The sequence below is a fragment of the Calonectris borealis genome, chromosome 22 (genome assembly GCF_964195595.1).
Source record: "Calonectris borealis chromosome 22, bCalBor7.hap1.2, whole genome shotgun sequence".
In the NCBI taxonomy this organism is placed as follows: Eukaryota; Metazoa; Chordata; class Aves; order Procellariiformes; family Procellariidae; genus Calonectris; species Calonectris borealis.
Window position 1 is genome coordinate 9,763,233 of NC_134333.1, and position 27,462 is coordinate 9,790,694.

General features: G+C 59.3%; 1 protein-coding gene across 1 annotated transcript; it reads right to left on the minus strand.

Annotated features, from left to right (window-relative positions):
* Positions 1-6,491: 6,491 nt before the first annotated feature.
* TNS4 (tensin 4) lies at positions 6,492-18,104 on the minus strand. Its single transcript, XM_075171888.1, has 12 exons — positions 17,588-18,104; positions 13,064-13,508; positions 12,421-12,851; positions 11,543-11,629; positions 10,892-11,011; positions 10,514-10,606; positions 10,080-10,157; positions 9,545-9,616; positions 8,200-8,368; positions 7,628-7,696; positions 7,355-7,381; positions 6,492-6,785 (listed from the first exon to the last, which is right to left on the minus strand). The coding sequence occupies exons 1-12, from the start codon at positions 18,102-18,104 to the stop codon at positions 6,656-6,658; spliced, it is 2,238 nt and encodes a 745-aa protein (XP_075027989.1). The 3' UTR covers positions 6,492-6,655.
* Between the last annotated feature and the right edge of the window lie 9,358 nt (positions 18,105-27,462).

Consider the following 27,462-nt stretch of genomic DNA (forward strand, 5'->3'; position numbering starts at 1 on the left):
ATTTCTGGAACGTCTCAGTGACGGGATCTGCAGATTTCGCCAGCACAAAGTTCTCAGCTGAGAAATTGTCACTATTTTTGTAGCTTTTTTTTTTTCTTCTTTTTTTTTTTTTTAAGCTGGGCTGGAAATTTTTCACCTAAATGTCTTTTAGGTGAGAAATGGCCGTGCTGGCTGCCATGGCAAGTGTGCCAAAGACGGAGGGGATTTTGCCGATCCCCCCCGCCCCACCCCCCGGCTCCATGGCCGCAGTGGGAGGTTTTGGTTTTCCGCATGGATCTGCCCCATCCACGCCGGCGGGTGCCAAGGCCCCCGATGGGAATGAAATGTTTCAGTTTTAGTGAAACACCCTTCTGTCCCCCCCGTCCCTGGCAGCTCCCCGGCACGGCACGGCACGGCACGGCACGGCACGGCACGGCAGCTCCCCGGCACCAGCGGGGATGTCCCTGTGTGTCTCGGTGGGGACACAGGTGGGGACGGGGATTGGCAAGTGCTGCCATCCCATCGGCACGGCTTCGCCTGGCTTCTCATGCGGGTGGCAGTGTCCCCATGTCACGTCCCATGTCCCCAGGTGCACGTGTCCCAGCGTGGCCCCAGCACCTTCCACTGCGTGTCCTGCGGGGCTGCACTCCGGCCCCTGCCCCGCTGCAAACCCCCGTCCCTGGCAGGGTCCCACAGAGCTGCCGAGCCGCCGGCTGCGTCCCTGCTCGGTGCCTCGCCGGGCTCCTGCCGAAATCCACTGCCTGCCCCGGCACCCTGCCGGATCCCGGCCTGCCCCAGCGCCCGCCCGGCCGGCTGCGCGTGGCCGCGCTCGGAGGGGGCTGCGCCCAACTTCCAAACTGAGTCGATTTGCCAGGATGGTGGTCGGCGAGGACGGGGGTCCCTGCCCCTGCCAGAGCCCCTGGCCCCTGGTGCCACCGCACAAAGGATGGGTTTCCCGGGGCGCGGGGAGGTGCTGCTGGGGACCATGGCCGGTCACGGTGCCGCTCCCGCTCGGCCGCGCCGGCAGCACCGCGGCGGGGTGCAGGATGCAGCGGCAGCCCCAGCCCGCCGGGCTCGGCCGCCCGGACCCTCCCCGCACGCAGCCATGGCAGCACCGGCAGAGCCAGCGGAGCCTCTCCTGGTTTTGGGGTGGCCGGTGGGTGGCTGGGCGGGGGCTGGGGATGCTGGCGCTCCCCGGGACGCGCTCTGTGTCCAGCTCAGAGGGCTGCAGCGTTTTATATCGTCTCTCCTGTAGTTTAAGGCTGTATTTACACACGATCATATACCAGCGTAAGGCTCCCCCACCCCAGCGGTGTTTTTCCACGCCGATGTGATTTCTGTCGGTTCCTCCTGGGCCAAGCCCGTCCCTTCGGACTCCCGTGTAGCACCGACCCTCTTTTGCAGTAAACTTGAACCTTTGTATTGTCAAAAAGAAAAAAAAAGGTAATTACTGTATTTAATTTTCCCTGTTATTTAATGTGTTTCTATCGAGTGTATTTTATCTTTGCATTGCTTTAAAGAAAAGGAGAGGGAGGAAGCAAAGCAGAGGAGGAGCGAGGGGTCTGCGGGGATCCCTGCGTTCCTGCAGTGCCGCGTGGAAACGCTCCCTTCCAAACCGGCCAAGTTAAACCAGAGGCTCCCGTGACCTCGGCACCCGCCGCCGTCTCGAGCCCTGGCAGAGGGTGGGGGAGCGGCGCTTGCAGCCCCGACCCCCAGGGAGGTCCAGCCGCTGGGCTGGGCTGCCAGCCTGCCCCGGCGCCAGGCCCCCCGCAAACCACATCCCGGGACCGCCGGTGGGACCAGCCCCGGCTCCTCGGCCCTGGGAAGTGCCGGTGCCGGCGGTGGGAGCAGAGCCCGCTGGAGCCGGCCGGTGCTCCAGGACGAGGGGTTGGAGGGGTGCACCCTGGAAGCCTGGCTGGGGACTGGTTGCTGTAGCTACGGGGGCTGGCGGCCGAGCGGCTGCGATGGCTCCGTCTCTGAGCCGCCAGCAAAAATATTTGACTTTTTTTTCCGCCTGTCGCCGGGGACGGGCGCTGGGGAGAGCAGCGTGGCTGCACCGGCTGCCGGTGGGGCGAGCGGGGAGGGATCCTTGGTGGCAGCGAGGGACATCGCCCAGGAGCACCCACGGGTCCCTGTTCCCCAGCAGCCCCTCCGCTCCCCTCCCCGAGCTCCCGGGGTACAGCTCGGCGCAGGGTGGGCCCTGGGCTGCTCCTGACACCCTCCGGGCAGGGACCCCCTTTGGCCACCTCCAAAGGCACCTGCCCGCCCTCTGCCAGGGGCCGCGGGCACGGCCGGCTGTGGAGCAGGGTAGGGAGGCTGGGGCGGGGGGAGCTGGGGAGGGCGAGGGGCTGGATTGCGGCCACTTGGAAGTGGAAAAAATGCCTGAGCTGAGAGCGTCTGGTTTGTAGATCCCGGGACGGGGCTGCGGGAGCGGGGCCAGCGCCTCCTGCGCTCCAGGGCTCGGGGGCCGGCGCTGGGCATCCCACCGGTGTGGGGACAGGCTCAGCTGCGCCGTCCCTGCCCGGGCACCTGGTCCCCCTGGCCGGGGGACACCGCGCTGGGTTTGGGGTTCAGCAGCCCTGAAAACCCCGGCACTCACAAAGCCTCAGGAAGAGCTACGCCGAGCAGGGATGGGGCGGGAAGCAAATGATTTCGTGCCACCTCGTGAGCCCCAGCTCAGCCTCCATTTGGTGCCACCGCGAGGGCAGCAAGGATCGTCACCGCAGCGGCACAGAGCAGTGGCACAGCGCAGCGGCACAGAGCAGCGGCACAGAGCAGCGGCGGGGCCTCGGGCCGATGCCAGGCTAGGATGAGACGCTGGATGGGCTTCAAAGTTCAGGGGAGGACAGGGACAGGCACCGGCTCGCGCCAGGGTGACGTGCTCATGGCCAGGCAGCGCCGCCGGCCTCGCAGAGCCGCAGCCCGCGGCACGTGTGCATGTGCATGCCGGTGCTGGTATGCACTGAACATCACCAGCTCCGCTCAGTGTTTTGGGAGGGCATCAGGGGACCGGCAGCTGGAAGATGCCCAGGCGTGGGAATGCCGGTGGCCGCACGCCTCCCGGCTGCCCGGTGCTCCTGGCCATGGCTCGGCTTTCTCACGGTGGTTGCAGCAAACGTGCTCGCCGGGGCAGCTGGGAGGCAGTGTCGCCTGCGGTCACGTCGCAGGAGTACCCCGGGTCTCCAGTGTCGCGGCTCCCTGGGGCTGGAGGTGTCGTCCAGGGCCGGTGCCAGCCCGATGCTCCGGTTACTGGAGCTGCGCGGCCGGCGGTGCTCAGGGTTGTGCAAACACCCGGAGGAGCTGGGCCGAAGGCAGCCATCTGCAGCCAATGTAGACAAGCGCAGTAATGTGCTGGCGCAGCAGATCGGCAGCCGGACCAGGGAAGACGCCAGCTCTCCTGGCCCCGTGTCGACGGCTGCCCGGGGCTGGGGCTACCCGGGCTCTCCTTCAGGACCCCCCTCCGGCTGCCCCCAGCTCTGGCGGCTGCGGGGGCACCGGGCTGGGCTCAGGAACTGGTTTGGCTGGAGAAACGTGTGTGTGCATTTGGCAGAACTGCTGCCGGGAGTGGGGGGGCTGGTGCTGCGGGGTCCGGGGGTCATTTGCCCCTTCCCGTGGTGCTTGCAGACCGGGGCACCCACCTCCCCCCGGCTCCCCCGGCTCTCCTGCGTGCTGCGGCTCCTCCCTGTCGGCCAAGGGAGGGCTGCGGCCCTTTCCCTCTTCTGCAGGTCACCAGGAAGCCGGTGACAGGAGGAAACCGAACCCTCCTGCGCCCTCCGTGTGTCCGGAAGCGCGGCCGGGACCCCCAGGCAGGGCTGCGCCGGGCAGCGGTGGCAGGACCCTGTTGTGCCGGGATGGGGGAGGCAGGCGGTGATGCCGACCCCCGGCAGTGTCCGGTGGTGGGTCTGGGTCCCCAGTGAGCCCGTCCCCGTCTGCACACTCTCCAGCTGCAACAGCCAGCAGCTCCCCGTCCCCGGTGCAGGGCGAGGACGTTTCTGCGCAGAAACCCCTGTGGGCACCACGCTGCCGCCCGCCCCGCTGCCACCAGGGCTTTGTGTGTCACCCACGCAAGGGACACATGTCCGTGCACCCACAAGCATGGTGGGTGATCACCGGTGTGATCCCTGTCCCCGTCACCAGGGACAGCCTGGCCACACGCTGCAGCACCGGTGGCTTTCGGGCTCTTGCTGTGGTTGGGGACATGGGGCATCACCCGTTGGCGGCTGAGGCTGCTGGGAACAAACCCGCGAGCCCGGCCAGGACAGGGGCTGGGTTTGTTACAAAATGGCTGGAACAGGACCCAGGAACCAAAACCAAGAGCCGCGCTTCCAGGAAGCCTGGGACAAACTTTGGAAGCCACGAGGAGCTCAGAGAATTGTTTGTTTTTTCCTGAATCCAGGTGGTTTTGGCTGAACTGTCCCCGCGGTGTCTGGAAAAGGGTTTTCAATGAACCAAAAATTCCACGTGTGGAAGACGGCACTTGGTGATGGGCCCGCTCCCTGTCCCAAAGCGGTCCCGAAGCGGGGAAAAGCAGCCATCACCCTGTTCCCCAGACGAACCCTCCCGTTTGTGGCTGGAGTCCTGCAAAAGGGAGCTGGATTTGACGCAGGGGAGCAGCGCGCAGGGCCCCGGGCTCGGGGGCGGCAGCGCCATCCCCCCAAAGCACCGTTTGGAGCCAGAGCCTTTGAACGTTCATATTCCCTTTGTGCTTACTGCTGCTGCCCTGACCAGCAGCGCGATAAACACGACGGAGCAAAGCAGCGCTGGTTCGGGGCTGCACAGCCCGTGGGGTCCCTGGGCCGGGTCCCTGGGCCGGGGCAGCGCTCATTAAGTGTGGTTAATGAAAACAGCTCTGCGCGCGCCGGTGGCTCTGCCCTTATTTACGGCTCCCAGCAGACGGGCAGGGCGCAGGCAGGAGGCAGGGCGCAGGCAGGGCGCAGGCAGGAGGCAGAACGCAGGCAGGAGGCAAGCAGGGCGCAGGCAGGAGGCAGGGCGCAGGCAGGAGGCAGGGCGCAGGCAGGGCGCAGGCAGGAGGCAGAACTCAGGCAGGAGGCAAGCAGGGCGCAGGCAGGGCGCAGGCAGGAGGCAGGGCGCAGGCAGGGCGCAGGCAGGGCACAGGCAGGGCGCAGGCAGGGCTGGACGGTGTCGTGCTGGGGCCCCTTGCCGGCGGCAGCGCGCACTGCAGCGGGTCGCATCCCGCATCCCCGCGGGGGGCCGGGTGTCCCTGCGGGGCCGGGGCGGGGGTGCACGGGCCCGGGGCGCTGGGGCTGAGCCGCGTCCCCCCGAGCTGCCCGTTCCCCTGGGCCTTGAACTTGATGCTTTGCAGCACGACGGGGAGGGCTCGGGGGTGCGGAGCCCGGGGGGCCCCGCCTGGCTGCTGGGTTTCGGCTGAGCAGAGCTTAGGGCAGACGGAGCGGGGGACACAGCCGTTAGTTTCTCGGCCGGTGCCGGTGCTCCCCCCGCCCCCCGCAGTAACTCCAATATCTGTTTCCATCGCTGCCAAGGAGCGGCTGCAGCTGGACGCCGCTGCGCAGCCCGGCTGGAGGAGAGCGGCCGTCTTTGTGTGCAACGCATGCGCGTGCTTGGCAGCTTGAGAGGCAGAGTAACGCACTCAGTTGCAAACATCTCTGCAGTGTTTGTGGCGAGATAAATGATCCGCTGCTTTATTGCAAATACCCCGAAGCAGGGTTTGTCAGCACAGGGTCCACAATTAAAAGAATGGAGAGGCACCAGGTGAGCGAGTGCTATGGTGGGCCCGGAGCCGCTCCGCTCCACTCTGAGGTTACAGCAAGAGCTGAATCTTCAGCTGGTGTAAATCACGGCAGCACTGATTTTCACAAGGCTGCGCCAATTTACGTCATCTGAGGATCTGGCCCAAATTCATGCAAGTAATTTCCAAAAACCCAATGTTTTACTGTCATGAAAATGTCAACATTTATTTCTCAGCTTGCCGCGATGCCAGGAGGTCGAGCTAGCCTGTAACCCCGCTTTGCAAAAAAGGGCAGGAGAATTTACCAGCACCAGGCAAAAATACGCTGCCTTTCGATGCTTCTTGCTCTTGAGGGAAGCAGGATTTTTCCGCAGGGGTTAATGATTTTATATGCTTTGATTTGCAAAACTGCCTCCTGACGCTGGTCTATCGTCAGGGAGGTCAGTCCCCCCTCCTGCACCAGACCTCCCCTCCCGCGGCACTGGGGGGACATTAGGGCCGAGTCCCCGAAGGTGGGAGCTCAGCTCCACCGACCGCGCCTCAGCTTGGACACCCCGAGTGCAGCATCCCCCGCTGCCGGTAGAAATCTCAGCCAGAGTATTTCAGTCCTCCAGAGCAAAGCGACGGTGCATGCCGGGTGAGGCAGGCAGCGGCTCCGTACGGTGAGCACAGCTCCCGTCCCGCAGCTCCGCTCCCAGCCCGGCACAGCTCCCCGCAGGCAGCCATCCCGTGCTGGCCACGCGGCGAGCGCTGCCACGCGATGCCCCGTGGAGGGTCTCGGAGGAACATCTCATCCCACCAGAGCATAAAATCTTTAACTGAGACTCTTGACATGATGGTACGTATCAAAAAAAATATAAATATGAGCTGTTGCCAAAATGCAACCCAGAAGCAGGAAAAGGTGAGCAGCAGAAGCTCGGCAGCGTGTGGGCAGCCGCCAGCCCCGAGCTGTCCCAGGGTTTCTGTCCTCTACGGGCCCGGCAGGAGCTTGCATAGAAGGTCGATGACAAGCGACGCTGGCTGCACAGTGTCGTACTCTGCAAACAGGTGACAGAAGTTCTCCGAATCTGTCTGGCTTTTGGCCACAAACCCAAAGATCCTTCGAAAAAGGAGAGAGAGCCTTATGTAGTTTGCATCCAGGAATCCAAAGGAATACGCTTAAACTAGCCCTGGCCACAAAGCAAAATCCCGGTTCCAGCAATTCCACCTTGGCCCGCTCCCCAATCACGTTTACTTGGAAGCAAAACAGCCAGGAGAAGTGTTTCTGGCAAGGCTTCCCCAGCTGTGAAAAGTTTCTTGAACGCAAGGTAGAGCCAGATATAAACTCTCTTCCTGAGCCCAGAGCAAGCGAGTCACTGGGAAGGCTGACGGATTTGGACGGGGGCTTTCTACACGAGGGGATGCGGAGGATTGGGCTTAGCCAAGCCTCTCATTAAAACCTACAGAGCAAAACTCCCCACAAAGCTGCACCCATCTGGCCCACATCTCATCGTGCCACCACGTTAACTTTTATTGCATCCCCTCTTCTTTTTTAAGCTTTGATTCTTTGCTGCTCTGCAAAGCTTTGCAATGCACCCGCAGGAGAGGCGAGGCTGCGCCAAAGCAGCATCTCCTGCCTGGTTTCCACCGGCAGGCTTCGGCTGCGGGCGGTCCCTGCGCAGGTCTTACCTCGAGGACTTGCAGTACTTCTGCCACCTGAGGGAAGAAGAGAATTGGATTTGCTCAGGAGGGTGATTTTTAACTCATTCCATCAGCTGCAAAGTCCAGGTTTATATTTAGCTAAACCCAGCACGTTAAGCCCGGGGCAGGGGCTGCACAGCCGGTGGTTGGGATTTGGGATTTTAAGCGGTGCAGAGATGGGAGCAGCGGAGTCGCGCTGGGAACCGCAGCGGCTCCGACCGGCACGGATGCCCTCATCCCGCAGAGCAGCCGATAACTCACTTTCTGTTCTCGGGATCCATCCCGCAAAACCTGATGGCAGCCAAGGGGTAGTGTCGCCTGAAAAACACCCTGTCGGGGGAGGAGGAGAGCGGGGCGTTAGAGGAGGAAAGTGCCTGGGCAGAGCTGGTGGGAGAAACGGGCATTTGCAAATCCAAGCCTTCTCAAACTGTTGTGGCTGCTGGGAACGGGGATGTGAGGGACGGGGGGTGTGGGGGTCCCGCTCCCCGGGGCCGGCCGCCGAGCTGGCAGCCGGCAAAGCGCAGGCAGCTCTTGGGTTCAGCCGGCTCCCGCCTCCCACTCTTGAGACGTGGCCGCTAGCTTCACGTACGCAGCATCGTGCCCCGTGCTGGAAGGGATCAAGCCCATCCCTGCATTGCAACACGGAGTTGTCCTAGCAGGCCAATTTTTCTCGACGTGCTGCAGACCAGCACGTTGGCAGGCTGAGAGCAAGCAGAGCGCTGTGCGGTCAGGGGCGAGCTGCATTTCCATCACCATTCAGCTCTCAGCGGTGAGCCCTCGGCCGCGGCAGCAGCCCGGCAGCCCCGTCCTGACCCTCCCCAGGCGGCTCTTACTTCCTCTGGATGTCCGTCAGCGTGACTCCCTGCTCCGTCACTCTGAAGTGCACGAGGGTGGGAGTGGGCAGTGTCTCCAGCTCGAAGGTGGAGGAGATGGCTTTCTGGATGGCCGGGGCTCCCGTGAGCGTCTCCATGTTCACCGAGTTGAGGTACAAGACGTTGCACACTGCAAGGACAGCACAGAGCTCGGCTCAGCACGGGGCCAGCATCACGCCGGCCTCTCGCTGCGCTGAGCATGTGCAGCGCCGAGCGCAGCGGTGCCGGGTGCGGGGCCGGGTCCCAGGCATCATCCTGCAGAACCGGACATGTGTACGTGGGTCAGATTTGTTTTGATGAAAATTAAAGATTTGGTGACTCGGAAATTCTTCACAAATTTATTTTGGTTTACTTTAATTCTTTGCACTAATTGTTTTAAAAGTCAAAGTATTTAATTTCCGGTTTCTAAATGTCAGATTTGGATTTTTTTTCTGTTTATTACATATTTCCTTTAATGAAAAGCAGAAATACCCCAAGTCAACTAACGGCTGAAGGCCAACCTAAAACATGACATTTCAGGCTGATTGAGCTGTTTAAAGGGCTGTTCTGGGTCAAACTAAACTTTTCAGCTTGCCAACTTATTTTTCAGAATTTCCAGCAAAACAAAGCAGTTCCTGACTCCCCTGACTGCGCCGTCACCCATCTGCGCGGCCTCCTGCCTATCGCTGTCTGCTCTCACCTGCAGCCCACCCACCGCTGCACCCAGGCTGGGGGCACCCGGGCGCGGAAGAGAAGCAAAGACCCTTCCCCGTCCTGCTGTGCAGTTTCCATGCGTCTCCCATAAGGTCCCTCAGCATTTAACCAGCCCGCGGCTGAGGGCAATCAGGAGGCTGACGGCACCATCCTTACCTCAGCCCTGCTGAGGGCAATCAGCAGGGAGGCTTAAAAATCAGGGGCTATTTAAAACTGTGGGAATTGTGGGTCTTTTATCAGCCTTGGGACCTCAGGACCTGTCTTTTCAAACTTTACTTCACTATCATGAGGCCCAAAAGTCTCCTTTCTTTAAAAATGCCAGGTTCCCTGGCAGGCCCGTGACCTGAGGACGTGAAGAAAACCCGCAGCCTGCTGATAAAGCTGGGGGGGGACGTTGCACCGGCCCCCACAGATGCACGGGGTGACCTGCTGTGCACAGGTCCAAAGAGAGCGCTGGCCTTTCAGCTTCTGCTGGGCATGGTGTCAGAATGGAGGACATAAAAACCAGAGCCCCGTGGTTGATACGTAAGGACTAAAGCCCAAAGCATGGGTGATGCCAGAGCTCTAGCTGCTGGAAACTTGACGGTCCCCTGGTGACAGCTCCTTTCCTCACCAGCAGTTTTCTTCAGCAGGGATAGAGCGGACTCGGGGGCGCAGTCAGGGCTCTCTTCTCCGTCGGCCAGATCTGCACAGACGACAGAGGAGCACTCATGTCCACAGGTCAGGCTGCGCTGCGTCAGCACCCGCTTTGCGTTGGGTGAAATTCCTTATCTCACAAGAGGCCCAAAGGCCCAGGACCGCTTAAATTGCAGCACTTTAGAGCAGTAATTAATTTAATTGTCCTCCATCTGCCTCTCCTGGCTCCGTTCCTCTCTGATCTCCCCACTCCTCCTTTCCTTGCCCACCCTCAGTGGTCCCTGCTCCCCGCTGCTTTGCTGACCACCCCCCGTCCCCAGCAGCAGCAGGTCACCACCATCTCCTGCTCCAGTCAGGTCTTGCAGGTCCCTGCTCCCCCTACAGCCAGGGCAATCGGCCCCGCTGCGGGGGCACCCGGGCGGCTCAGCCCCGTCCCCACTGCAGGACCGTCCCCATCTCCCCAGCCCAGCAGGAGGGACCGCTCGGAGCACCCCTCCTGCCCCGACGCCTACCTCGGGTGGGGATGCTCAGCTTGCAGGGCAGCGCCAGCGGGGTCATGGCGTGCTGATACACGAAGGCAGAGAGGCTCCCTGCAACACAGAACCGCGTGTCGGGGGGACCCTGGTGCCTGAAACCTCCCACCCACGCGCCTCTGGCCCCTCAACAGTGTCCCAGGGACCTCAGGAGGAGGGAAAGGGGGGCTAAGCTGGACTATTTGGGGCCTCACAGTGACAGAAGTGGGTTTTCCAGCCCTCACCCCATGTTCTTGTTTTGGAGGCTACTACCACAGAAGCGCAGGCAGGAGCCAGGGGCTGGCGGGCCCCCACACCAAGACACTCGCTGCAGGGCTGTGGAGCAGCCCCGGTCCCGGCCGGTGCTTCGAGGGGCTTTTGGAAACAGCTCCTGGGGCTGCCAGGGCTGCTGCGGGCGACGGCACCATCCTTACCGAAATACAGCTCCTCGCTGGCTCCTTTCAAGTGCACCCCTTTGGCAGACGACTCGATGAGGAAGTGCCGGATGAGGTCACTGCTCTCATCGCCTGCAAGCGGGATGGAAGACAGCGTCAGCACCGGCACAACCGCCGTTGTTTCGCCCCTGCCCTCCCCTGCCCGCCTCGGGGCCCGTCCCAGGGCGCCCACCCCAGGTTTTGCTCTGCGTGGCGAGCGCGGTGCCAGCCCCCGTGCATGGGGATGGGCACGCACAGACCCCGCTGCCAGTGTCACTTGCACAACCAGAGTCCTGCGGCTTCTCGGCTTGCTTTAGTTTGACCGGTTTCCATTAAATCCCTGAAGCAAACCCCACCTTTCCGAGCGAGTGCCTGTACCTGTCTGGCTGCCGGATGGAGAGACGGGAACCTTCATCGCCAGTCCGAAAGACCCCCGGTACGACGTGCTGTCCCGCACAACGAACGTGCCTGGCTCCTTGTCCCTCAGCAGCTGGATTGCTGTCAGAGCACAGGCAGAGGCTCAGCCAAGCAAAACAGGTGGAACCTCCCTGCGCCGCGTTTCGCGTCCGGCTGATGCTCTCGCGGGGAGTCGTTCCTTGCCAGCAGCGAGAAATACTCGGGAGCGTTTGCTGAGGACGCGCACGTCCCTCGTGCAGGTACCGCCTGCAGTGCCCCGGCAGAGAGGGGCCCCGGCTCGGTGCTGCGGGTCTGTGGTCCCCAGGTCAGCCCCTGCCCCGGCCATGCTGCACGGTCAGCGGCAGGAGAAGCTTTTCTGGACCTGAGGCGGGGACAGAGGGGCCGTGGCACAGCCCGTGTTTCTGAGCCTTCCCCCTACACCAGTGGGTGGGTCTCTCCATGCCCATCAACCCCCAGTATACTTTGAATTGCCATCCCCGAGACCTCAGGCAAGAGCTGGACTGCGGTGCTGCGGGGAGGCAAACTCCAGCCCGGGGAACAGGCAGCAGTCCTGCACCCCCCCAGAGAGCACGGCTGGGGTGGCCCTATCCCAGCAGACACTTACTGCCTTACCTTGGTCCCTGGTTATGCTCGGCTTGAACCAGTATTTTGATGTGTCCATCACAAACTTCATGGTCGGCTGCCCAGCCCTGAGGGGACCTGCAAGAGACCTTACGGCGTCAAGGCCAGCGAGGGACCTGAAAGACCTTCACAGCAGACACCGCTGAGCAGGACAGAGCCCTAGCAAAGATATTTCTCTTCCAGGCTGGCCAGAGTTGAAGTGTTTTTTCAATCCTTTTGACCAGAGCTTCCTCCCTGCTCCTCAGAATAATTCGTTCTCCATGTAATTATCTCTCTTGGCAGGCTGCGATGGAGCGCAGAGGCAGCACGTGGAATCCCCCAGCAGTGCCAGTCTGCCCAACCCTGCACAAGTCCACTGGACCATGGGGATTCACAGCAGCTGAGGATCTGACCCGCAAAGCCCTCCTGCTATTCCCATAAGAATCCCAATTAAAACCCTCTGCCCCGAGAGCTGCCTCTGCTGATCTCCTCCAGGGAACAACAGCCCTATTGTTTACCCTTGAATGAGGGACCTTATAAACTCCGGTATCTTTAGATGTCCTCCAGAGCAAACTGGAACCCTAACCCCTCTTCCCCACCCGTTCTGGGCCCACAAACAAGTACGAAATGACAGAATTATGGTTCTCATTCTCAGGTGCTAGAAATACGTGTATCTGCGTCTCGAGGGGACCAGGGCGTTTCTGCCTGCTCAGCACGTGCCCCAGGACCCTGGTGGGCAAAACAGGGCTGATGCAGGGTCATCAGCAAAGAGCTGGAGACCACCGCAGGGCCCTGCAACCCTGGGGAGACACGTGGAGGATCTCTAGCTCCAGCAAGGACCTCCTGTCCTTCATGCCTACAAACCCCAGAAACAGAGGGCGGTGACTTACTGTCCGAGACGCAGGAGAGCGCTGGTGCCGACAGCGCGTTGTTCAGGCCACCGAGCCTCGGGGCCGGGCTGCAGCTGGGAGGGGGGCTCTGCTTGACAGAGGCTGGGGGGGCTTTGGCCAGCCTGGACGATGCATCCCCTTGTTCCAGGCACCCGTTCACCAGCAGCACCGGGATGTCGGCTGCGGAGTTGAGGATGGAGGGGGGGCAGCTGCTGGCCTGTCCCTTCTGGGACGGGGAGGTGTTGGCTTTGGTGGAGCAGGCTGCGCTGGGCTGGTGGGGACTCAGGCCAAAAGCTTCTCCAGAGCGAGATCTGGTGCTCGGGGAAGGTGGGCAGGGGCTGCCCAGGGAGCTGGCAGGGGACGGGCAGTCAGCGGAGCGGCAGGCAGCGGGGTGAGCATCCGAGTCGTCGTTGTGGAGCGAGTGGGTGCTGCTGCAAGGGGGAGACAGAGAGCAGAAGGAGACCGGGGGGGTTGTTTCGCCGGGATGGGGTGCACAGCCCACCCCAGAGACCGTGCCAGCCCTGCGGGGCATTGGCTCCCAGCCTCAGGAAGGAGGTCTTGGACAATGGGACTTGGGGAAACCGCCCCGTGCCCCTTCCATCCCCGTCACCAGCCCGAGACCGGGACGCAAGGCGGCATTTACCTTCCAAGGATATAGCTGGTGTCCGAGCCGGGGCTCGTGGAGAGCAGGGAGACCCAGCTGCTCCTCTGCTGGGCCCTCACCACGTGCACGGGCTTCAGCAAATTGTCGAAGCCCGGGGAGGTGCCGAGAGCCCTGGGGCCGTAGGAGATGCTGTCCGTCTGGCCAGCCGCGCACTGCCGGGGGACGGCGATGCACTCGGACGCGTTGCTGCAGGTCGGGGAGGCAGCGCAGCTCGGGGCGCCCGAGCGGGGGCTCGCGGGTCCGGGTGGGCTCGAGAAAACCACGCTGCCGCTGGTGCTGTAGTTGCCTCTGAGTCCCCCTTTTTGGGGCAGGAAGCCATTGCCCTGGGGGGACCTCGAGAACGGCGTGCCCGAAGGGCTGGGGGAGCCCTGCAGCTGCTCGGGACATATGGCTCTGCCTGGCGTCATCTCTATGTATTTAATGTCTGGAGGAGGAAAGAGGAGGTCGTTACCGATTCAGTGTTTGAGTCAGGTTCGTTAGCTAAGCTCTGCGGGGGGCACGCGTCTCTGTTCTTCTTGCTATTAATTTTGGCTCCGGTTTGCATGCCCTGCAGGGCTGCTGGGCCCAGGGGAGGACCCCTGGGCTTTGCAGGGAGACCCCCCACGGCCCAACGCTGGCCTTTGTTAGGACCCTATGAGGGCTGATTTCTTCACGGACACCAAGTCACGGTGACCCACCCAAGCGCGGGCGGGCTCCCAGGCAGGAGGGGTTACACGCGGTCATGTCTGACTGCACAGACCCCCCTCGCCAGCATTGCACAGCCGGTGCTTGCCGAGACCTGCAGCGAGAGGCGGGTGTTTCCTCCAGCAGCCGCTCTGTTTGTACCTGACTCAAGAGAAAAACATCTGGCTGCTCCCCCCAGGGATGACATCAGGCTCGGGGGGTGCCCACGGCAGCAGGCGGGTGGCCCTGCACGCCCCCGGAGCTGGCTGGGCGGAGAAGCACGGGGGACGTCACCTGGCCCCCAGGCACCGCTGGACCTCCGCACCATCTGCACCGCGGCTGCGGAGCGGGAGGCAGAGGGAAGCCGTGCGGGACGAGGGCGCTTACAAGGCTCCGGGTGTCAGCTATGGCACCAGGCGTGCCAGCAGCAAGCGCGCAGCCCAGGGCAGGGCGGCTGCTCTCCCCTCCCTCCTCCCATCCCGCATAAGTCTCTTCAGAGAAATAATTTCCAAGGCAGTTTCTGTGCCCGTGCCCTGCTCTGTGTTTCTTCCTGCGCTTCCATTCATGCTCAGGGCAGCAGGGCATCTCCTAGCCCCTCTGCTTGCCATTATTTATAAGGTAACACATCTGGCGGAGCATCGCTTGCTCCAGGACCTTCAGTGAAACCTCACACCAGGGCAAGGGGATGCCTGGCTCCCAGGTGCCCGATGCACGTCCGTCACTGGCTTCCTTGAACAAGGCCATAATTTCTGGCTGAGCTAGAAGGTGCCTTTTAGCAAGAGACACTCAGACTTGATTTAAGGGCTTGCAGCGATGGCGAATTCATCAGCTCCCCAGGAAGCCGTTCCAGCGGTTAATCACCGCCACTGCTAGAAGCGTGCGCCTCCTTTCTAGTCTGAACGTGCCCAGCTTTGTTTTCGGCTCCTGGTTCTTGCCCCGCCATGGAGTTTAGGAAAGTTCCCTTTCTCAAAGGTGTTTCTTGGAGAGAGAAAAACCTTTTTGCTGCAGCAATGAAAAACTGCTCTTAGCAGCCCTGAGCTCCCTGGCAGTTGATGTTATGTGCCTCGTTCCTGCCCTGGGACCCGCCGGCGAGGGGAGCTGGCCGGGGCAGAGCCGCAGACTCCAGACTGCCAAGTACTGCAGACCCTGTTTACTGCAAGGAACAACCAGACCTCTGGGACATAAAGCTTGATGAGTAGGAAAAGCATCAGTCTGTACAAAAGTTACTCTCCAAGCGCCTTCTCTATGCTGATCCCAGCGTGGGATTGGATCGGCACGGCCAGCGGAGGGCCGCCGAGGAGGCGCCGGGGAAGCCAGAAGGGCTGGTCCCCAGCGGGGACGCAGCTGGACCACGCACGGGGAAGGAGCCAGAACCGCAGCCTTCCCCCTCCACACCCTCACTGCCACTGGCAGCCAGCAGCAGCTCCTCCAAAGCCCGTCCTCGGAAAGGCTCCGGAGCCACGTGGTTCTGGTATCAGCGCGCAAACCCTTACAGCAAGCTCTTGGCCGGATGGTTTTTGTCAAAGTCTCCCTCAAAAGGGGAAAAGAAATGGGGTTTTTAATTGTCCTTTAAAGAAATAACTGAAAAGCATCTCCGTTCTGGGCTAACGAGGCCCTTTGCCTCCTACTTTTCTGCCTCTGCTCCTGCTTATCAGGTGTGGTTAAACCTCAAATATTTGCTCAAGACCTTGGCAAGTTTTTCAGCATCAAGGAGTGGCAAAAGCCCGCAAACACGGGGCCCAGCTGCCACGCAAGCCGAGAGGCTCTCCTCTGCTCCAGGAACAAGCCAGTACCAGAGGGAGTTAGTGACTGTAGGAGCGCGTCTCCTATGGCTACAGCATCTGTTATGATAAAAGCCCTCCTCGTGGTTTCCACTAGACAAGAACAAGCCCCTCTCGCGGACTCTGGGCACCACCAGTCTCCTGCCAGCCCGCACGTCAACTGCCCGTGCTGGCAGGGAACTTACCCCTTAGGAGAAAGGAGGGGTGTGGACGTTATTCAGAAAGCGCAGTGGGGCCCTGTGCAGCCCTGCCCGGCACGGCCAGGGGGGGAAAGGGAGGCAGGACCCCAACGGGAGCGTTTCCACGGGGCCAGCTGGCGTGAGTCGGGAGCAGCGGTGCACGCACAGGTTGCACGGCTGCAGCGGGAGGAGGTGGGTGAACAGGGATGCTGTGCAGCAGTAGGAAGTTTGCTTAAAAAGTAAGAGCTGTTAAAAGAAAATGAAAGCTGAAGTGAGACTTTTCCCACTGAATTCAGGGCCAGATCTCCAGATGTTCAGTTCCACACTTGGAGCCAGATTTTCAAAACCACGAGCACGCTACCTGCTGAGCTGCTCGGGACTCCTCGAGTGATGCCTGAAGGAGCGGCACCTGAACGCCTCCAAACACTGCTCTGAGGAGCCAAGAGCTGAACTTGCTCTTTGTCACGGTACTTTACCTGCAGGGCCACCCCCTTCCCTCCCAGCGGGAAGCAGGGATGCCGTCTGCTCCAGAATCGCCCAAGCCCGGCGGCGTGGTCGCACCGCTCCGGCCCCTGCGCTCCCTGACTCCGGCTTCGCTGCTTCTGTTGGAGCACCGGGACCCTCACACCTGCCGGGCACTTGCAGACACGCACCTCCTCCTCCTCCAACCCCGCGTTCCTCGTGCAGACCTTTGCACAAGGGCTCAGGGAGAACAGGATTTTTTTCATGCCTTTAACATCGTCTCATTTGACATTCCTCTGGAAAGAGGCCTAGGGACAGATTTTCAAGGTATTTCCGTGTCTAAAGGCACAGATAGGCAATCAGGCTTTTCAGAAGCCGTATCTTTAGGCACCTAAACACATCACAGATCTGTCCTCCGGCACACCACAACGCTTGCAGCAGCGTGCAACACGCTGTCTGCTTGCGTTACCCCGTGCACAGTGTGTTGAGCAGCGAACACCCTGCAAAAGAGCCACAGGCGAGAGTGCTTGGATCAGAAGCAGCACACACAGCACAGCTTTGGATCGCAGGGATGACAGAGAAGTGTTGCAAAAGGGTTCACGTAAGGGACCCAGGCATGGGAGCAGAAAGAGGGGGTTGGTATGTGCTGCTGATGTTCTGCCTTGTGTATGCCAGGTATGCTGCTGGAGGAGTGCACAAGCCCTGGAAAAAGAATTTCCCTGGCAAAATGATTGGGAACATTTAAATGGGATGGTTGTGCAACGATCAGTACCTTAGCCCAAGGCTTTGGAAATCTGGCTCCAAATCCTTGTGCTTCCACAGGTCAAGTATGACCCTGGGAAAGGCTCCACTGCCCTTTGGTAGAACCGGGGCTCTGCTGCGAGCGTAAGCACGCGCCAGACATCGCATCCAGGGTCAGTGCCTGCCCCTAGTCCCTGACGGTCGTAACTTGGATTAGGCTCTTTCTGGGAGCGACAAGTCCCATTTCTAATGAGAAATGTTTTCTCCCAACACAGGGAAACAAACATCATTTGGATCAAGGCTGTCCTCCCTCTTTTCTTTTGGATCCTGTTGAGCTAGCTGGACACGAGGCACTTCAGAAGTGCTCGGACTGGGGCCCCCTAAGCAGCGAGTCAGGCGGAGAGCCTGGGGACACAATCTGTTCTCCTGCTCCTTTATATGAAGCCCTGATGTCGGCAGTGTCCCACACTGATCCCATGGGGATGGGGGGATGTCACCGATGCCCTTTCCAGCCCTTCACAGGGGCACAGGACCTCATCCTGCCCGCAGCAGAAGGGGCTGGGGCTGGTGCGTGGCCAGCCTCTCTGCCCTGGACTTGCACTCTGCCTCTTGCAAATGGTTTTCGCTAGGTCTGAGCTGCGCCGGCTCCACCGCACAACCAGCACCTTTTGCCTCACCTATTGCCTCCGGATCTTGTTTCTTGGTGGCAGCAGCGTCACCCTGAGAAGCAGGTTGGACCGCATCCGTCACCGGCTTGCATGTGAGCGGCTGAAAGGTCGGATCGATTTCTAGGATCAGCTGGTTGAGACTCTCTATTGATATGTCCAAGGTAGGAGACAGCAGGTGAGCCTCAGGATCCGTGCCGGTGTCCTCCTCCTCCTCGGGCCGATACGGGGCAGCGGGTCTCTCCGAAGAGGCATCCTGCTGCCCCTGCCCCTGCCCCTGGGCGGGAGCAGCCACGTGCTCAAACACGGGGTGGGCTCCGTACAGCCCTCCGCGGGGCAGCAGGCGCGCGCTGGCGTGCACCATCGCGGGCGGGTCAGCCCAGCCCTCCGGTGAGTAGTAGACGTACTTCATCGGCAGCGCGGAGCAGCCCGCGTACCCCGCCGGGTGCAAGCTCTTGCTTTCCTCCTGTGAGGAAACACACACGGTCTGTCCAACACGCAACACGTGGCTTTGTATGACCTGTGACATGGTTTGGTTTTCTGATTTGATGTCTCAGAGTCCAAGGGAAACCTCCTCCTCCTCCTCCTCGCCTCCCTCTCTCCACCAGGGACCTCAGACCCCTTCTTCAATCCAGCGTCTCAAGCGGAAGAAGAATCTAAGGAATGCAGAGAGAGGAGCGGTTACACAGGCATGCCCAGGGCAGGAGCAGACTTCAGCGGAAAAGTCTATAAAAGCGGGGATTCGGAGTGCAAAGCTGGAATTCAGCTCATAAGAAAACAAGTCATCCTGCGTTGGTCTTCCACCCCCTCCAGCCCCTGCTCCCGGTGCCACACTGCACCTGGGCAAGCGCAAGGAGGATTAATTTGCAACGGCTTTTCAGGACTCAAAGGCCTGAATACTACATTCTGCTTTATTTGCAGAGTGCTTATTTTTTTGGTTAAGAATGAAAGGAAGTATCAGTCTAACAACTTCTGCATGGGATCCCGACCCTCGGAAGCCATCGGAGAGGCAATGGTAGACAGCGAGCCCGGAGCCAGGCGGGGTAGGCTTGCAGCGGGCCAGAGACGGAGCAGCCTGCCAGAGCAATGTTCTGCGAGTGGGTGTACATTTAATCTGAGGGTTTATTTTGCTGGTACAATGTGAGCTGAGCCCTGGAAGCCTGTGTACGCGGCTGCTTTCTCAGTCAAGGCACTGCTCTAGGAATCTGATTGCTATTAAATTTTGAATACTCTCTGGCTTCGCTTTAGATAGAAAGTATTTTTGAATTTTCCATTAAAAAAACCCCACAGCAGAAGGTAGGCTTCCCCTGGGGGGTTCTGGGCCCCCCAAGGACACGATTTGGAAGTGGAGAAGTCGTCCAGCTGCATCAGGATCAAGTGGGGTCCCCCAGCCGTTGCTCTCCCTCGTGTTCGTCTGCATGCCGGCACGCTGGGAGCTGCCATTCAGCAAAACTCACGACCACCAAACGCACTGGGGGAACCTCGCTCATTTATCTCAGGATAAGGAAAATAAGCCTGTCCCCTCCCTACCCTCTGTGGCAGCCAAAACTCAACGTCCCGGTGCTTGGGGCCATAGAAGCCCAGCACATTCCCCACGCCTGTACTGCACCGGCTCCACGGGAACGTGCCCGTCCTCTCCGGGCAGCACCGGTGGGGACCACGGGATGTCCAGAGAGTCGGAGCCAAAGGCTCACTGACAGGAGTTCATCCAACGGCTCAGGGCTCCCTCCTCCATACGGTGTGGATCTGGCGCGTAATACATACAAACAGTGGGCTACCCTTGTTAAAACATTTGTCCTTCCCTGCATCAGCCTTGAATGACTGACTTATTTACTCGCCTATCTCCGATTGATTAACCACGGAGTCACAGGATTAAGAAAGAGACACGTTGCTCTTGGGCAGCCAGCCCCAACCCCCCGTGGGCGAGGGCAGGAGCGCTGGGCTGGCGCGGTGCGTCACGTCTGGGGAGCGGTGACTAATTGCCATGCTGGGTGTTGAGAGCTGTTACGGAGGTGGCTCAAAACAGGCCGGCCTTGCCCTCGATGAATTATATAACCCTGAAGAAGCCTCTTCTCTCGCCAGAGAGACACCAAGAATAGCACAGACTCATGAAGATTAGCGAATTAGAAGCAAAACATTGCTGCTGTCTGCTGCTGCTCACAGTGTATGGCACTCGGCGCGGCTATGGATCATGAGTCACACCAGTTAACGCTCTCAAAAGAGCTAGGAGAGGTTTTTAAGGACTGCAGAAGTGAATAAATACTTCAAACCCATTTAGCTTCCTCCCAGCCCAGACCCCACTGTGTCTCCTGAGCCTCTGACAGATTTTATTTACAGGACCGGCAGGCTGGTCCGTAAGAAAGGCTCAGCAGCAAGGACGTGTCCTGCACCAAGACCCGTGCTGCAGAAAAGAAAGCACCTCTGTTGTGCCTTTAGTTGCAAATTAGACAGGCACATGGCATCTCTGAATTGTACGTGACTGATTAACACCGCAGACGGGAAAGACACAGCCCCAGCTGCACCTCCAGGCATTCGGGGCTGTGCTCTGCAAGGCAGGTCTGTCCCAGCCCCGGCGGGAGATGGACAGTCGGGAGCAGGTTATCCCTACGGAGGGCCCGCTGCAAAGGGATCTGTCAGAGAACGGGTGGGAAGAGCTGGACCTCAGGGTAGCTGCTCCCCAGGCTCGGGGGGAGATGCACAGGCTGCGCGTGGTGGGGTCCCTCCTGCGACCGCAGCCGCGACACGGCCCAGCAGCTGCACAGCCCACGGTGCCTTCCCAGCCGGCCGTGCCACGGCCAGCGCCCGTGCGTTGCTCTTCCTCGGCATTTCTGGACCCAAACCCCAAGGCGCAGAGGATGCAGAAGTGGGCTGGGACCCGCGTTCCCCTTTCCCACCGGCCGGCCGGGCTGGCCGTGCCTGGGCGCTGCCGGCAGAGCTCGCGTCCCCTCTGATCCGGTCACAGCGCGGCTCTGCCGGGCGGTCCGTCGGATGACAGGTAAGCGGTCTGCCCACTTCTGGTTTCCTGCCTTGGAGCACGTATGTGCCATGACGCCGCAGGCACCGCCGTGAGAAGTGCAGCGCGGTGCAAGGCTTGGAGGGAGCGTTTGTTAAATATAAAAAGAAGAGTCATTCCAGGTCAAAAACACAAGCTAGATGGAGTGAAAATTGGATTCTCCCCTGGGGAGAAGAACTGCCTGGCTCCAGTCAGCGTCCGCAAGACAAGGCTGGTTTTAATTTAAGTAGGTACAGAAATAACGTGCAGTATGCATGAACCAGGACTGTCAGGGGGTTCCAGGAGCATGCACGCAACAGCTTCCCTCCTCTCTTGTACTCCTGCCCTGAGTTTTTGATCTTTCTCGTGCCTGATGCTGCCAGAATTAGCCTCCAAACCTCATTTCTCCTCCCTTCCCTTCTCTGGGTTAAAGTGAGAGGTCTCCCAGGCTCCTCACAAGAATTTCGAGCCTCAGCTGCTCTTCTGCTCAGAGGAACAAAGGAGGAGAAGGGCTCGGGCGAAGGAGGTCCATCACAAGGTGGCTGCTAGCCACCAGCGCGGTGCAGCCACGAGAAAGACAAACGCTGCCCACAGGCATCAGGACTTCCCAAGAGCACTCAAAGAGCAGCGCCCTCCTGCACAGCCCCGCCGAAGGCTGGGCAGTGTCAGCGGTGCCCCCGGGCAGGGAAGAGGGGCCGGGCTGGAGCACAAGGATCACGAGCGCAGGCAGGGAGCCCGTATCCCCCAGCGAAGCCAACGGCACATCTGTGCCGTGCCACCAGGAGCGATGCCCCTCGCTCCGGCAGCAGCAGCAGAGCAAGCTCTGCAACAGAAGCATCGCAGCCCTGGCAGAGGGAACCCAGGCGCTGCAGACATGCCTTACAGGGCTTGGCTGGCTAGCTTAACCGAGGCTGGGAGGATTTACTGGCTGTACAGAAACACTGGGGGAAGGAGCACTGTTGTTTAAGCTAAGACAAGGCTAGCGCAAGAAGAAATGGAAATAAGCTGGCCACAAACACATCTAGACTGGAAATTACAGAGTTTCTGCTTCTGGAAACAGACTGTGGCACAGAATTCCCCCTAAGATGAAGGGGACAAGTCACAGATTTCGGATGCAGACGGACACACTTATAAAGGCTCTTGGTGCAGCAGCTGCGTGTTGCACCAGGAGACCTGGCTCGGTGAGGCAGGAGTTGCAGTTCAGCCCAGTAACCCCAGTCCTCCCCTCCACCTCCAGCCCAGCTTGGCAGGCAGCCCCCTGACATGAAAACACAAACCCCCTGACATGAAAAGGAGCGGGGCTTGGGGTGTCGGGACTGGGACGAGAGCTGGAGCACCCACGCGGGGCTGCGGAGAGCCGAGGCAGGAGGTAGGGTGCTGGGTTTGGAGGGCCGCGGGGGGCCTGCTGGGCGGCAGGAGAAGCAGGGTGCCCGCGGGCCAGGGCTGCGCCAGACACACCCCGGCTGTGAGATAACCGCCTGCGCCCTTCCCAAACCCGCCAGGCACAGCCCAGCCCAGCCCGGCTGCAACGGCCACGTGGACCGAGCCCCACGCGTCCTGCACGGGGCAAAGTCCCCCCGTGCAGGGCCCTCTCCTGGCTTCGTCTGCTGGGGCGCAGCGAGCTCGGTGCGGACCCCCAGCCCCACCTCTGCCCGAGCCGGCTCTCCCCCGGCTTCAGCAGAGCAGGCAAGGTAACAGCAATGCCGAAAACGCTGCCGCTCGCTTCGCCCGGCAGCTGCACACGCAGAGCCCTGATGTCCCAGCGCAGCTATTTGGGGCGAAGACATACGAGCCGGGACACAGGCTTGTTCCCTGTCTGCGCAGAGACCCCAAAACAGCAAAGCCAGCTGCCAAGTCTGGCTTGTTTTTCCTTGCAACGTGAGCCCCGGAGCCTCCCGATGACGAGTCTGTTACACATCCCCTCACCAGGAAAAGCAGAAGGAACTGCTGGGACACCCAGGATTTACAGAGCTCATTACGCCCAGCTTAATCATTGCGAGGGCTGCGGGGTGACTTGCCTAGATTAGCAGGGCGTGCTGATGAGGTTGAGGAAAAAAGTTGCCATGGTTATGCTGTGTTTTGCCTGCAGAGCAGAGCGCGCAGTGGTATCACGTAGCAAATATTAATAATATACCTCCAGCTACGGGGGGGCCCGGCCCCTGGAGCGCGAGGCAGCTGGTGCCCGAGGAGGGGCAGCCCTCCCAGAGCCCAGGGGAAGAAGGGGTGACTGTCAGACAAAGCCGCCTCCCTCCTTGCTCAAACAAGAATAATTAGAAAGTCCAGCAGCAAAAAGAAGGCTTTATGAAACCCCAGACAGCAACGTAAGTCTCGGTATTTGATCGGCCCCCGGAGCCCCGCGACGGGGCAGCATCTGTGTGACCATTGCCAAAGGAGGACTTTTTGCTGGGGCAGCGAGAAGCGCTCCAACGCAACCCGTCAGCGTCCGGCAGCAGAAGCCATCCTCCCCCAGCGATCCCCCTGCGAACAGCCCCAATGCACTGCTTGTTTAGCAACATTTCAGACTTCTGAAAGGGTCTCCAGGGTTTTGGATGAGGAGAGTTATTAGTAATGTCGAAATTGCTACTCAAGTAACTCCCCCTCCCACTGCCATGCTCCTTTTTCCTCTCCCAGGACGGCTCTTTCCCCTTTGGCAAGAGCTTCTGCGGGTACAGACGAGCAGCAGAGCGCGGTCCCCCGATCCCGGGAGAGGTCCCAGCACAGCCAGGAGGGTTTTCCCTCCCGCTCTTTGCAGGGTGAGCCGTGGACACGGGAAGCTCAGGGAGGGGGCAGCAAGGAGAGCATCTTTAGAAGAGGGTGTCTGACCAAAAATAGACTAAATTAGCTAATCCTAGGAATGTTGGAGATGAAGTTACAGGAATGTAAGACTTTCTAGACACACTAACAAGCTCCTCAGAGCACCAGCCTGAATTTTTCCCTTCTGAGACCACGCTCACACCTCACCTCCATCCCCTTGTGGGACCGCGTTAGGCAGTATTACTACGATGGAAGCTGCAGCATAAGAGGCTGTTTCTCTGCATTTCGGAGGTGCCAAGGGAAGGGACAGGATGGGAGCTGCCACACAGAGGGCTCTGCAGACCTTCAAGCATTTCAGAAGGACGCTGTACGTCTGCACTCCCCCGTGCATGTTCCCTTGAGTGTACACACTGCATCCCAGGGCTTGAAACCTTGTGAAGCAGCAGACCATGCTCCGTGCTCTTCTCTTGGGTCCAAGGGCCAAACAGCACGAGGTGGGGCTAGATACTCTTCCTCCCCTCCTCAGACCTCCATCTGCCTGCCGATACATTTGCCGTGTATCTGCAGTGCTCCTGGCTGGACCCCTGGTTGCACAGCTTCCACGCAATCGTCCTGATGCTCTGCTCTCCTCCTACACAAGGACGGATCCTCAGGACCTTGGTTTTGGTTTCACAGCATCTCTTGATACTGACCTGAGTCACGATGCTTTGACCTTGCTGACTGTCAGTGGCTTAAGAAAGTACAGTGGTACCAAATAACCTTGCCTAATGCACAGCTAGCTGATTCTCCTCCCGAGCCCTGCACAAACCACTGCCTCCAGCAGGTCACTTCTTGCTACCATGTGGCATTTTTATTGCCTTGAACTCTCAACACTTCACCACGCCGCAGCCTCCCACTGAAAAGCAGGGTGCACACACAGCCTCATTGCTACAGGCTGAATTCACTTCAGGCAGAGTGAATGAAGCATCTCACACCGCTTGTACGGATGCACAGTCAACAAACATCACTGGAAATCTTAAACAGGCTTCAAACTCTGGGTGAATGAGAAAGGTAATTGCTAATAAAGTAAAACCCATAGACTACTGAGAAAAGTCCAAAACCTTAGCCTGAGCAATAAGCATAATCCCATGGCATTTTTCACAGAACATCCAGCAGCCTTCCCCACCCAGGGCAAACACCACTTGGTCTCTCTGCCAGCCAGCAGCATTGTTCAGGCAGGAACAACCACGTCTTGGCTTATTTGAGATCTCCGCAGCAGATTTCTCCCAAGGCACAAGAATAACCACCAGCTAAATGCAAAGCAGCAGCAGAAGAAAGAGAAGCGATGGAAGAGAGGAACTGATACAAACTGCAAATAAAATTAGCATGGGGGATCGAAGGCAAAAAAGGACTTGAAAGAGGCGTAGAAAAGGCAGAGAGAGCCCTTGAAATCAGCACTCAGCAGGTACCTGAGCTGCAGCTGCTCGTCCCCTCTCCTGTGCACCGCTCTTGCTGCAACACCTCCAACAGCACCCTGAGCTTATAAAATCAGCACAAGGGTGAGTCTGTGCAAGGACTCGGTCCTCTGGGAGCCTTGGATTTAACGGGAGCCCAGTCCCTCCCACCTGGGCTGAGCTTTGCTCGCCGCCCCTCCGTGCGCAGGGCGCAGCCTGCTCAGGCCAGGTGTGATGCAAGAGGGAAGACCCAGACGCCGGGGTACAACCTGAAGCGGTGCTGAGCTGGGAAGAGACCAGGCTGCCTCCAAAGCATGCTGGCACAGGACGGCTGAAGGCAGGGAGCCACTCGGCCGAGCGGCTCAGGAGGATGACTTTCAGCTGGTGCAGAGCGAGGTAACTCTGCTTGGAGCTGCAGATTTGATGCTACGGCTGCCAGGGGCCAGGACTGTGCTCAGCCCCTGCAATCCCACGGGTCCCCCTGCAATCCCCTGCGGGTCAGCAGCAGCCCAAAACCAGCCCTCAGCCGTGGCACGGGCCCCCTCGCAGCTCGGGGAGGGAGGACAGACAGGGACCGTGCTTCAGCCTCGCTCTCCGAACGTCGGCTGTAGGCTGTGAAAATACATGAAGAGGGAACAAAAAGCACGCGACTCTCCTCTCCAGCTGGAGCACGGGACCGTGCTTTCTCTGTGCTCCTCTCCAGAGGTGTCTTGCTCCCTGGTGCAGAGGGCACCGACAGACCTGGTGTTGGGAGGAGCAGTTTAAGAGCTACAGCCTGCCCTTTGTCACTGCCCCGTGGCAAGGTGCCGCACCAACAGTGGGATCTGGGCAATTCGGTGCCAGGGGAGAGATCTCCCATCGCGTCTGGCTAAAGGGCGGCTGTAGGCTTCCTGATCTAAAAAAAGACCCAGGTCTGTCCACACCCTCAGCACAATTATCTGACTGGTGTATTACAGGGAGCAGATTAAAAAATATATCTAAAGGCAACGGTGTCTCTAACTCATGTTTGCACAGCGTCCAGCCCAGAGCAGCCAGGCCTGACTGCTGCATTAAGCATTCCCGCAATGGGAATGAATGATAATAAATAATCCCCAAACATCTTTTTGGATTGCTGTACATTTTGGCTCAGGGGTTTCTTCCAGTTTCAGTGGGCACAGAGCCACGCAGCAACCTTTAAAATCATGTATCTGAAATACCCTTTTTCAAGGGAACTGCCTATTTTGCCGCCCATAAATGCTTTCGGCTTACCGCAACATTGCCACACCGCTAAGGGACGCTTTGAAATGTCCGATTTTATCAGGAAATACACCATATAAACTCCCTTCCTTTAAATTCCTTGATCTCAATTTACAATCTTTCCAACGTTTTATTTATTATCAGCGGTTATTTTTTCCTTTCCTTACATCCCTGGGTAAACAGTGTTTCACACTGCCAGCACAGCCCCTTTCCCTCTGTAACGGCTGCGAGATTGCAGCGGGGAGTGATCTCCCGGCAGCTTTCCTTTTTCCCGGCTGGTAAAATTCGCCCTTGATGAGGTAGGTGACAGACAGCATCTGTAACCTGGAGGACATTCACTATCGCTATTACTGCACATCACCAGTGCGAGACTGCAGCTGGAGGGAGCAGACGGGGAGTAATGTTGGGGAACCACGATCTGCGTTAGGTCCCTCGAGCTGAGCATCTTATCTCTCGCAGGATGCTTGGGCAGTTACAGAGGGCTGCGCCGTTTGCAGCAGCTACAGACAGTGTAGGAAGGGAAAGCGCCAGGGCTGTGGGGGGAAAGGAAGGGTTTTGGCAGTAGAAAAAGGTGCCTTTACGTTCTGGTCCCCTCGTTTGCGGCTTGCACTCAGAGCACACCCAGCTTTGATGATGTTCTACGGGGTTTGCAACCCTGGTAAGCTCAACCCTGTGCCAGCAGGCTGAACCGCGTGGTTCGGGGCTAAGCATCTCCTTTGGAAAAATGGCACGCAGGCGTACGCGTCCAAGAGCGACCCTGCGCTGGACCGCCCTGTCCCACTGCCCCAGCTCCAGCGCACAGCTGGTTCATGCCTCGTTTGAAAGGAGGTGATCAGATCAAACGTGACTGCAGGGCTGGGCTGGCATCCACAACAGAAGGCGCTTCCGTCACACAGACACCTATCACTAACATTAACTTGCTCAGCAATACATAAATAAATGCAAAGCTGTTTGCTGTGTTTTAACATCCCGTCCCGTTTGCCCCAGGCTTGAAGAGGCCTCTCTGTCCCAGAGTGATGCAATTCTTTCTCAGTGGGTATTGGATTGTTACTGCTATGGGCACTTATAAAGCCAAATTGAAATCCTGTGTTGCTTTTTTAATGTTGCTTTCAATCTGCAGCACAGACATTCACGTCTCAGTGCTTTTCCATTTGCATTGTGTAAGGCGCTCGGAGATGTCCTGGAGGGGCCAGTTGCTATAGAAAAAGGCTTGGTTGCTGCAGTACTGTCAAACTCCTCCCCGAATGCTGAAGCAAACACGAGCGCGGAGATAGTGCAAGACCCCTCAGAAAAAAACACCATTTGCCTTTGGCTTTGACTTTGCTGGTTTTGCAGTGAAGCCAAGATGTTCAGTGGCTCTTTTGCCAAGCCATTACATCTTCTTTGCACTCTCCATATGCGTGGAAGAGTGACGGGAAAAAATTAACGAGGTGGACAGAGGGCTCGTCAACACAGCAGGGTATTTTGCCCTG

Coding starts and splice junctions, on each gene's coding strand:
- TNS4 (XM_075171888.1), bottom strand. CDS start 18,104: ATGTCACAGGTCATACAAAGCCACGTGTTGCGTGTTGGACAGACCGTG. Junction 13,509..17,587: donor ACAAGATCCGGAGGCAATAG/GTGAGGCAAAAG, acceptor TTCCTCCTCCAG/ACATTAAATACATAGAGATG. Junction 9,617..10,079: donor GCTGAGCATCCCCACCCGAG/GTAGGCGTCGGG, acceptor TCGTCTGTGCAG/ATCTGGCCGACGGAGAAGAG.